The sequence below is a fragment of the Triticum dicoccoides genome, chromosome 7B (genome assembly GCF_002162155.2).
Source record: "Triticum dicoccoides isolate Atlit2015 ecotype Zavitan chromosome 7B, WEW_v2.0, whole genome shotgun sequence".
NCBI lineage: Eukaryota > Viridiplantae > Streptophyta > Magnoliopsida > Poales > Poaceae > Triticum > Triticum dicoccoides.
In genome coordinates, this window is record NC_041393.1 from 385028823 (window position 1) to 385041279 (window position 12457).

General features: G+C 48.6%; 1 protein-coding gene across 1 annotated transcript; it reads left to right on the forward strand.

The window, feature by feature from the left end:
* The first annotated feature begins 368 nt into the window (after positions 1-368).
* Positions 369-1541, forward strand: LOC119341470. Its single transcript, XM_037613341.1, has 2 exons — positions 369-530; positions 697-1541. Exons 1-2 carry the CDS (start codon positions 369-371, stop codon positions 1294-1296), a joined length of 762 nt encoding a protein of 253 aa, XP_037469238.1. The 3' UTR covers positions 1297-1541.
* The last annotated feature ends 10916 nt before the right edge of the window (positions 1542-12457 follow it).

Below are 12457 nucleotides of genomic sequence, written 5' to 3' on the forward strand. Positions count from 1 at the left end.
CGTGGGTTGTATTTGTTTTTGTTTTCAAAGTGAATGAGACCAAATTATATCTCATCTAGATGAGTTCTAGGTACTCCCTTTAATTAATTGGGCAATCTGGCTTTTGCTGGGATTTCCATCCTGCCATTTCGAAAAAAAAATTGTGACGCAACACCTTGCAGCGAGCATCTCACTTTTCGTTTTCTAAATCGGTTTTACTAAAAACGCGAAATTCATTTATTTTTATTCGTGAAAACGGTAAATAGGGAAAGCCCAGAAGGAACTAAAAAAACAGCCTGGGATTTAGAGTTGGGTGTGGCCCATTTGGCTCCTCACTACGTCGTCATTTTCTTCCTTGGAGGAACAGGGGAGGGGGAGAGGGGAGAGAGATGGGGAAGGAGGCGCTGGACTACGTGCTGGTGCCTCTGGGGCTGGTGCTGATGCTGGGATACCACGCGTGGCTTCTCCTCCGTATCCAGCGTCGCCCTGCGACCACCGTCATCGGCGTCAACGCCATCAACCGCCGCATCTGGGTCCGCCACATCATGGAGGTCCGTCCGCCGTTAACCATGCACCCACCCCATTTCCTGCGATCAATCCATCATCGCGTTCATCCTCTACTCGCAGAGCCATTGTTTCCCCGGAGTTTTCTTTTACCGATTCACCTTCGAAATTTCGGTTTCTATTCAACTGATCAAGATCGATCGGTGCATGCAGGAGCCGTCCGGGAAGCACGCGGTGCTGGCGGTGCAGACGATCCGGAACAACATCATGGCGTCGACGCTGCTGGCGTCCACGGCCATCACACTCAGCTCGCTCATCGCCGTGCTCATGTCCGGCGGCGGCGGCGGAGGGCCAGGAGCTGGCGGCGGGGGCCTCCTCCCGGACGCGCCGCTGGTGGTGGGCGCCACGGGGGAGGCGGCTCTGTCGGCCAAGTTCTTCGCCATCCTCGTCTGCTTCCTGGTGGCCTTCCTCCTCAACGTGCAGTCGATCCGGTACTACAGCCACACCAGCACCCTGGTGAATGTCCCGATCCGAGCACACCGCCTCCGCCGCCCGGGCCTTGCCGTGGACTACGTCACCGGCACCCTCAATCGCGGCAGCTACTTCTGGTCGCTCGGCGTGCGGGCATTCTACTTCTCCTGCCCGGTCTTCCTCTGGCTCTTCGGGCCCATCCCCATGTTCGCCGCCTGCGTCGTCATGGTCTGCGTGCTCTATTTCCTCGACGTGTGCGAGGACTGGGAGGAGGAACAGGGCGTGAGTGGTGGTGATGAGACGTCGGAACGAGGGAAGGATGCAGGAGGCACGCAAGTTTAGGTAGGTGGCTAGCTGGAAATGCAAACTGAAGAAATTAATGGGCAGTCAGGTAAACTGATTATAGATGGCTAGTGTCCCCTATAAATTACTCCCTCGGTCCCATAATGTAAACGTCTAGCATTATGGATTATGGGACAGAGAGAGTATCAGATAACTAAGAGCATCTTCAATAGATGGTTCAAATTTGACGGTTCAAAACTGAAGATGTAAAATTTGGACCGTCAAAAAATATATTTTGGAGCTTCGAAAAACGCTCAGCTTCAACAGATGATCCAAATTGATGGTCCAAAAGAGCAACTCCAATAGATGGTTAAAACCAAAGATGTAAAAATCTGAAAACGGACGCGCGGCTGCTGCCAGCCACTGTTCAGCCGCGGTTTTGCATTGAACTAGCATCAAAATTTTGAAAATAAAGTGCATCATCATCATAGTTTCAATCAAAAGTACATCACCATCATAGTATAAAATCCCTCTACCAAAAGAGCATGGTCTCAATCAAAGTTTTTTGCCCTAGAAATTGAAATGCACATGAATATTACTCATGCGGGTCATCAACACCACCGGCCTTGTGAACCGTGGTACGATCATCATCTTCACCACCTTCTTTGTCGACGTTCTCAACAAGCGGTGAACTCTCGTTGCCGTGAGCACCACCGGAAGCATCTTCATTGCGTTCCATACCGGTCATGTTGCCGACGAAGCCAACTCCAACGCCACTCATGTTGCCGCCATAGCCACCTCCCAAGCCACCCATCATGTTGCCGCCAAAGCCACCTCCCATGCCGCTAAAGGCATCTTCCATGTTGCCACCGAAGCCATCTCTCATGTTTCCGCCAAATGCACCATTCATGCATCCTCCCATCATGTTCATGTAACCACCCATGGCACCTCCCATGCCTCCTCCCATAGCACCTCCCATGCCTCCTCCCATGGCACCTCCCATGCCTCCTCCCATATTCTTATGACGCATACATGTAATCATCATTTGCCACATTTGTCACGTGCATGAAAGCTTCATCATCAAGATTACAATTGGACGCACAAACAATCAAAAATACATACAATTTGAAACAACAAACGAGAGGACAACCGGAAAATTTATACCTTTGCGACATTTCATCAAACATGTTGGAGGCGGTGGCCGTCGGCGTGGCCACATCATCCTCCATGGCCGGCGGTGGCAGCGGGGAGGTTGAGGAATGGATGTAGGGCTGCTGGAGGAGGCCGCCGACCGCATCAGCTGCGAATCGTCACCCTGAGCCGCCGCAACCGCCTTGGAGAGCTTCACCGGCCGCGTAGAACTGTTGGTCGGGTTGCGGCTGCGGTTGGCCGCCCGTTTTCCGCTGCCTCGTCCCTTCGTCGGCTTCGCCGCCGGCGCGGTGGCCACCGGCCGGGGCGGCGCTAATACGGGTCGGCGGGCGGGGGCATGGCAGCGGTTGCGGGTGAGATGGCAGCGGCGGCGGCCACGTGTGTCAGCCCACCGGCTGCGGCGGCGGTGGAGAAGGCGGCGGGGTCGTCGCCTTCGGCCATGGCGGCGCCGGACGACGGGGGGCGGCGCGGCCGGGCGGGAAGCGCGCGGGCAGACGCGCGCGGGCGGGCGGAAAGGGAAATGAAATGGCGGTTGGGCGTTCGCGGGCGGCGGCTGGATTTGGACTAGATGCAACTCGTTATGTAAATTTACACCACGAGGTGTTGCGTTTTACATCACGAGGAGGCCGCGGTCCAATTTTTTTTACATATGAACCGTCTGCTGGAGAAGCGTTTTTTGCCTCGGACAGTTCAAAAGTTAGGTATTTTTACATTTGGACCGTCTATTGGAATGCTCTAATGATGATTCAGTGAATTCCGAATTGTCACTTAAAAAATTAAAAAAATCTGGCATCAGATTATTAAGTATGGCAAAACTGATGTCCAGGATTATGTTATCGCGAGCATGGGATTTTCTTTAGCAACCATACAAAGATTTGCCACGCTTGTTCAAGAAAACTTTCGTCCTCGCAACAACATAATTTACCATCTCGGACGTCAGATTTGTCATGTTTTAAAAATCTGACTTTGGCGTAAATGCACATCATTTGCTTCATCTTCCTCCTCCGTCCACGCCAGTCGACACAAAGACGATGACCGGCAGCGCGCTGTGGAAGCGGCTCTCGTCGATGCAGAAGCACGAGATGGCAGGCCCGGTGTGCGCAACACATGTTCAACGAGCTTGAAGGACGACGACCGCATGGTGGAGGAGGCGCCCAACGGCAAGGCCGAGCCCACGCCCACACCGGTTTCTAGCTTCACCATGGCGCAGGCCCAGGCGCACTATGAGGCCGTCATGGCGGAGGAGAAGCAGCCGACGTGGCTTGCGCCACCGATGTCTGAGTTCCAGAAGCTGTAGGGGGAGTACTGTTGGGGAACGTAGTAATTTCAAAAAAAATTCTACGCACACGCAAGATCATGGTGATGCATAGCAACGAGAGGGAAGAGTGTTGTCCACATACCCTCGTAGACCGAAAGCGGAAGCGTTATGACAACATGGTTGATGTAGTCGTACGTCTTCACGATCCGACCGATCCAAGTACCGAACGCACGGCACCTCCGAGTTCTGCACACGTTCAGCTCGATGACGCCCCACGAACTCCGATCCAGCAGAGCTTTGCGGGAGAGTTCCGTCAGCACACGGCGTGATGACGATGTTGATGATGCTACCGACGCAGGGCTTCGCCTAAGCACCGCTACGATATTACCGAGGTGAAATATGGTGGAGGGGGTCACCGCACACGGCTGGGAGAGATCAACAGATCAACTTGTGTGTCTAGAGGTGCCCCCTGCCCCCGTATATAAAGGAGCAAGGGGAGGGGGCCGGCGGCCTCATAGGGTGCGCCCCAAGGGGGGAATCCTACTCCTACTAGGAGTAGGTTCCCCCTTTCCTAGTCCAACTAGGAGGGGAAGGAAAGAGGAGGAGGGCAGAAGGAAAGAGGGAGCCGGCCCCCAAAGCCCTAAACCAATTCAGTTTGGGCCTAGGGGGGCGCACCCACACTTCCTTGCTTCCCTCTATTTCCACTAAGGCCCATGAAGGCCCATTGACCCTCCCGGCGAATTCCCGTAACTCTCCGGTACTCCGAAAAATACCCGAATCACTCGAAACCTTTCCGGTGCCCGGATATATTCGTCCAATATATCAATCTTTACGTCTCGACCATTTCGAGACTCCTCGTCGTGTCCCTGAACTCATCCGGGACTCTGAACTACCTTCGGTACATCAAAACACATAACTCATAATATAAATCGTCACCGAACTTTAAGCGTGCGGACCCTACGGGTTCGAGAACTATGTAGACATGACCGAGACACGTTTCCGCTCAATAACCAATAGCGGAACCTGGATGCTCATATTGGCTCCCACATATTCTACGAAGATCTTTATCGGTCAAACCACATAACAACATACGTTGTTCCTTTTGTCATCGGTATGTTACTTGCCCGAGATTCGATCGTCGGTATCTCAATACCTAGTTCAATCTCATTACCGGCAAGTCTCTTTACTCGTTATGTAATGCATCATCTCGCAACTAACTCATTAGTCAGATTGCTTGCAAGACTTATAGTGATGTGCATTATCGAGAGGGCTCAGAGATACCTCTGCGACAATCGGAGTGACAAATCCTAATCTCGAAATACGCCAACTCAACATGTACCTCCGGAGACACCTGTAGAGCTCCTTTATAATCACCCAGTTACGTTGTGACGTTTGGTAGCACACAAAGTGTTCCTCCGGTAAACGGGAGTTGCATAATCTCATAGTCATAGGAACATGTATAAGTCATGAAAAAAGCAATAGCAACATACTAAACGATCAAGTGCTAAGCCAACGGAATGGGTCAAGTCAATCACATCATTCTCCTAATGATGTGATCCTGTTAATCAAATGACAACTCATGTCTATGGCTAGGAAACATAACCATCTTTGATCAATGGGCTAGTTAAGTAGAGGCATACTAGTGACACTCTGTTTGTCTATGTATTCACACAAGTATTATGTTTCCGGTTAATAAAATTCTAGCATGAATAATAAACATTTATCATGAAATAAGGAAATAAATAATAACTCTATTATTGTCTCTAGGGCATATTTCCTTCAGTCTCCCACTTGCACTAGAGTCAATAATCTAGTTCACATCATCATGTGATTTAACACCAATATTCATATCTGTATATGATAAATACCCATAGTTCACATCGTCATGTGACCAACACCCAAAGGGTTTACTAGAGTTAATAATCTAGTTCACATCGCTATATGATTAACACCCAAAGAGTACTAAGGTATGATCATGTTTTGCTCATGAGAGAAGTTTAGTCAACGGGTCTGTCACATTTAGAGCCGTATGTATTTTGCAAATATTCTATGTCTACAATGCTCTGCATGGAGTTACTCTAGCTAATTGTTCCCACTTTCAATATGTATCCGGATTGAGACTTAGAGTCATCTGGATTGGTGTAAAAGCTTGCATCATTGTAACTTTTTACGACGAGCTCTTTATCACTTCCATTATCGAGAAATATTTCTTTAGTCCTCACTAAGGATATTCTTGACCGCTGTCCAGTGATCTACTCTTAGATCAAAATTGTACTCCCTTGCCAAACTGAGAGCAAGGTATTCAATAGGTCTGTTACACAGCATAGCATACTTTATAGAACCTATGACTGAGGCATAGGGAATGACTTTTCATTCTCTTTCTATTTTCTGCCATGGTCGGGTTTTGAGTCTTACACAACTTCACACCTTGCAACACAGGCAAGAACTCCTTCTTTGACTGTTCCATTTTGAATTACTTCAAAATCTCATCAAGGTATGTACTCATTGAAAAAATCTTATCAAGCGTCTTGATCTATCTTATAGATTTTGATGCCCAATATGTAAGCAGCTTCACCAAGGTCTTTCATTGAAAAACTCTCATTCAAGTATCCCTTTATGCTATCCAAAAATTCTATATCATTTCCAATCAACAATATGTCATCCACATATAATGTTAGAAATGCTACAGAGCTCCCACTCACTTTCTTGTAAATACAGGCTTCACCGCAAGTCTGTATAAAACTATATGCTTTGATTAACTCATCATAGCGTATATTCCAACTTCCGAGATGCTTGCACCAGTCCATAGATGGATCATTGGAGCTTGCACACTTTGTTAGCACCTTTCGGATCGACAAAACCTTTTGGTTGCATCATATACAACTCTTCTTCAAGAAATCCATTCAGGAATGCAGTTTTGACATCCATTTGCCAGATTTCATAAAATGTGGCAATTGCTAACATGATTCGGACAGACTTAAGCATCGCTACGGGTGAGAAGGTCTCATCGTAGTCAACCTCTTGAACTTGTCAAAAACCTTTCGCAACAAGTCGAGCTTGGTAGATAGTAACATTACTATCAATGTCCATCTTCCTCTTGAACATCCATTTATTCTTAATGACTCACCAATCATCGAGAAAGTCAATCAAAGTCCATACTTTGTTCTCATACATGGATCCCATCTCAGATTTCATGGCTTCAAGCCATTTGCGGAATCTGGGCTCATCATCGCTTCCTCATAGTTCGTAGGTTCATCATGATCTAGTAACATGACTTCCAGAATAGGATTACCATACCACTCTGGTGCGGACTGTACTCTGGAAGACCTATGAGGTTCTGTATTAACTTGATTTGAAGTTTCATGATCATCATCATTAGCTTCCTCACTAATTGGTGTAGGCATCACTGGAACTGATTTCAGTGATGAACTATTTTCCAATTCGGGAGAAGGTACTATTACCTCATCAAGTTCTACTTCTCCCACTCACTTCTTTCGAGAGAAACTCCTTCTCTAGAAAGGATCTATTCTTAGCAACGAATATTTTGCCTTCGGATCTGTGATTAGAAGGTGTACCCAACAGTCTCCTTTGGGTATCCTATGAAGACGCATTTCTCCGATTTGGGTTCGAGCTTATCAGGTTCAAGCTTATCAGATTTCTACCTTCGTCGATTTCAACATCACGAAGAGCTCGGGAATCATTTTCGTCATCCCTTTCATTCTATAGTTCATCACGAAGTTCTACTAACTTGGTGATGGTGACTAGAGAACTCTGTCAATCATTATCTTATCTGGAAGATTAACTCCCACTTGATTCAAGCAATTGTAGTACCAAGACAATCTGAGCACATGCTCACTAGTTGAGCAATTCTCCTCCATCTTTTAGCTATAGAACATGTTGGAGACTTCATATCTCTCAACTCGGGTATTTGCTTGAAATATTAACTTCAACTCCTGGAACATCTTATATGGTCCATGACGTTCAAAATGTTTTTGAAGTCCCGATTCTAAGCCGTTAAGCATGGTGCACTAAACTATCAAGTAGTCATCATATTGAGCTCGCCAAACGTTCATAACATCTGCATCTGCTCTTGCAATAGGTCTGTCATCTAGCGGTGCATCAAGAACATAATTCTTCTGTGTAGCAATGAGGATAAACCTCAGATCACGGATCCAATCCGCATCATTGCTACTAACATCTTTCAACATATTTTTCTCCAGGAACATATCGAAATAAACATAGGGAAGCAATAACACGAGCTATTGATCTACACCATTATTTGCAAAATACTATCAGGACTAAGTTCCTGATAAATTAAAGTTCAATTAATCATATTACTTAAGAACTCTCACTTAGATAGACATCTCCCTTATCATCTAAGCGATCATGTGATCCAAATCAACTAAACCATGTCCGATCATCATGTAAGATGGAGCATTTTTCAATGGTGAACATCATTATGTTGATCATATCTACTATATGATTCACGCTCGACCTTTTGGTCTCCAGTGATCCGAGGCCATATCTGTATATGCTAGGCTCGTCAAGTTTAACCTGAGTATTCCGCGTGTGCAACTATTTTGCACCCGTTGTATTTGAACGTAGAGCCTATCACACCCGATCATCATGTGGTGTCTCAGCACGAAGAACTTTTGCAATGGTGCATACTCAGGGAGAACACTTATACCTTGAAATTTAGTGAGAGATTATCTTATAATGCTACCGCCGAAATAAGCAAAATAAGATGTATAAAAGATAAATATCACATGCAATCAAAATATGTGACATGATATGGCCATGATAATCTTGCGCCTTTGATCTCCATCTCCAAAGTACTGTCATGATCTCTATCGTCACCGGCACGACACCATGATCTCCATCATCTTGATCTATATCAATGTGTCGTCACATGGTCGTCTCGCCAACTATTGCTCTTGCAACTATTGCTATCGCATAGCGATAAAGTAAAGCAATGATTTGGCGCTTGCATCTTATGCAATAAAGAGACAACCATAAGGCATCTGCCAGTTGCCGATAACTTCGACAAAACATGATCATATCATACAACAACTTATATCTCATCACGTCTTGACCATATCACAATACAACATGCCCTGCAAAAACAAGTTAGACATCCTCTACTTTGTTGTTGCAAGTTTTACGTGGCTGCTACGGGCTGAGCAAGAACCGTTCTTACCTACGCATCAAAACCACAATGATAGTTCATCAAGTTAGTGTTGTTTTAACCATCTCAAGGACCGGGCGTAGCCACACTCGGTTCAACTAAAGTTGGAGAAACTGACACCCGCTAGTCACCTATGTGCAAAGCACGGCGGTAAAACTAGTCTCGAGTAAGCGTACGCGTAATATCGGTCCGGGTCGCTTCATCCAACAATACCGCTGAACCAAAGTATGACATGCTGGTAAGCAGTATGACTTGTATCGCCCACAACTCATTTGTGTTCTACTTGTGCATATAACATCTACGCATAAAACCTAGGCTCTGATACCACTATTCGGGAACGTAGTAATTTCAAAAAAAAATCCTATGCACACGCAAGATCATGGTGATGCATAGCAACAAGAGGGGAGAGTGTTGTCCACGTACCCTCGTAGACAGAAAGCGGAAGCGTTATGACAACATGCTTGATGTAGTCGTACGTCTTCACGATCCGACCGATCCAAGTACCAAATGCACGGCACCTCCGAGTTATGCACACGTTCAGCTCGATGACGTCCCACGAACTCCGATCCAACAGAGCTTTGCGGGAGAATTCCGTCAGCATGACGGCGTGATGACGGTGTTGATGATGCTACCGATGCAGGGCTTTGCCTAAGCACCGCTACGATATTACCGAGGTGGAATATGGTGGAGGGGGGCACCGCACACGGCTAGGAGAGATCAACAGATCAACTTGTGTGTCTAGAGGTGCCCCCCTGTCCCCATATATAAAGGAGCAAGGGGAGGGGGCCGGCGGCCTCATAGGGTGCGCCCCAAGGGGGGAATCCTACTCCTACTAGGAGTAGGTTCCCCCTTTCCTAGTCCAACTAGGAGGAGAAGGAAAGAGGAGGAGGGGAGAAGGAAAGAGGGGGCCGGCCCCCAAAGCCCTAAACCAATTCGGTTTGGGCCTAGGGGGGGTGCACCCCACACTTCCTTGCTGCCCTCTATTTCCACTAAGGCCCATGAAGGCCCATTGACCCTCCCGGCGAATTCCCGTAACTCTCCGGTACTCCGAAAAATACCCGAATCACTCGAAACCTTTCCGGTGTCTGAATATAGTCGTCCAATATATCGATCTTTACGACTCGACCATTTCGAGACTCCTCGTCATGTCCCTGATCTCATCTGGGACTCTGAACTACCTTCGGTACATCAAAACACATAGCTCATAATATAAAACATACATCAAGTGTTCTCAAATCATTAAAGACTCAATCCGATAAGATAACTTCAAGAGGAAAACTCAATCCATTACAAGAGAGTAGAGGGGGAGAAATATCATAAGATCCAACTATAATAGCAAAGCTCACGATACATCAAGATCGTGCCATAGAGAGAACACGAGAGAGAGAGATCAAACACATAGCTACTAGTACATACCCTCAGCCCTGAGGGTGAACTACTCCCTCCTCGTCATGGAGAGCACCGGGATGATGAAGATGGCCACCGGTGATGGGTTCTCCCTGGCAGGGTGCACTACAAAAAAAGAAACATCCATGACATTTTAGGCCGAACGAAAAAAAATTCTTTCATACATATGACACTTCTATGACGATAATTGTGACAAAACCCGGTATCATCATAGATGTGGTGGGCTCCTACTTCTATGACAAAAAATCATGATAGAAAATGGGCTTTTCGTCCTGGGCGGGCCGGAGACGCAACTGCATGACATTCTTTGGGCCGTCCATGACGGAAAAACCGTGGTAGAAGCAAGGGGAGGAAAATTTTGGGGAGTTGTCGGTTACGGTGGGAGGTCGGGGGCCGAGCGATGCACGTTTCTCTCGTACACGTACATGCGTGTGTGTGAGGCGTTGGCTCTAACTAAACCCGAGCGAGGCGTTGGGCTCTAACTGAACCCGAGCGATTGCACTACAGGCTACGCGTTACTGAACCCGGGCGATCGATTGATGGCTGTTAACTGAACCCGATGGAGCGATTCCTTCGCTACTGCTGCTAACTGAAGCCGATCGATTGGATGAATAGTGAGCGTTGTGAGGGGGTTTGGATGAACAGTGAGCGGTGGTGTTGCCTCTGGATGAACAGGACCCCGTGGTGTGGAGGGCTGGATGAACAGTAGATGGTGGAGGGGTGGCCTTGGAGGGGTGGTTGAATAGGACCCCGTGGTGTGGAGGGCTGGATGAACAGTAGATGGTGGAGGGCTGGATGAACAGTAGACGGTGGAGGGGTGGTTGAACAGTAGCCGGTGGAGTAGCGCGCGGTGGAGGCTGGATGAACAGGAGCCCGTGGACGCTGGAGGAGGTCGACGGTAGCCCGTGGAGGCTGGAGGAGGTCGACGGTGGAGATGAACAATATCCCGTGGAGTCCCGTTTTGCGGTACGCCACACCCCTCCCGATGAACAAGACCCCCGTTTCGACCTAGCGCTCCAACACAAGTCCGTTTCGTCCGTTTTGCGGTACGCCACACCCCTCCCGATCAACACGACCCCCGTTTCGACCGTATGAGGTCCGTTTTGCGGTACGCCACACCCCTCCCGATCAACAGGACCCCCGTTTCGACCGTAGGAGGTCCGTTTCCTCCGTTTTGCGGTACGCCACACCCCTCCCGATCAACAGGACCCCCGTTTCGACCGTAGGAGGTCCGTTTCCTCCGTTGTGCGGTACGCCACACCCCTCCCGATCAACAGGACCCCGTTCCGAACGTGGCCGGTCGAACACAAGGTCGTTTCCTCCGTTCTGCGGTACGCCAGGCCTCATTTCCATCGCCTGTTCCGTCCAAGCCGGTTGGCTCCCACGCGTTCCGTTGCCTCCTGATGAACACGAGCATTTCGTTGCCTCCCCATGAACACGACGCATTTCGTTGCCTCCCCATGAACACGACGACGACTCTGTTTCTCAGTTCCGACCCAGCCATGTACGTATGCGTGAGTAGGCGTTCGAGACCCTGCCTGTATGTACGTACGTGGCCGTATTTTCTTTCTTGCACGCTCGCCGCTATACGTACGTGTACATGCTACGTGCGCGCCTCTACTACGACACGTGCGCGCCTCTACTACGACACGTGCGCACCTCTACATCGACCAGTATGTACGTACACGTTCACGACCAGAATGACAACACTACGTACGCTTCGACCAGGTGGGTCCCGACTGTCATGCACTTCCTTGCCTGCGAAGATGTAGTTGGTGGGTCCTAGCAGTCAGGGGGCGAATCGTTTTGTTTTTTTTTACCCGGACGCACTTCCTTGCGTGCGAAGATGTAGCTGGTGGGTCCCAGCAGTCACGGGGGTGAATCATTTTTTTTCGGATGCACTTCCTTGCGTGCGAAGATGTAGCTAGTGGGTCCCAGCAGTCAGCGGGGCGAATCGTTTTCTTTGGACGCACTTCCTTGCGTGCGAAAATGCAGCTGGTGGGTCCCAGCAGACAGGGGGAACGTTTTTTTGCGAAATACGATGGACCGTCCGGTGGGTCCCCGCTGTCAGGTGGAGGAATAATTATTTTGCACGTAATAAGGAGGCACTTCCTTGCTGCGGCCATGGACCCAGCTGTCAGCCTCTCCACGTATAGTCCACGTCCGATGGGAGCCATTCCTTGACCACGTTGACCATACCGCACCGAGAGCATCAGGGCGGT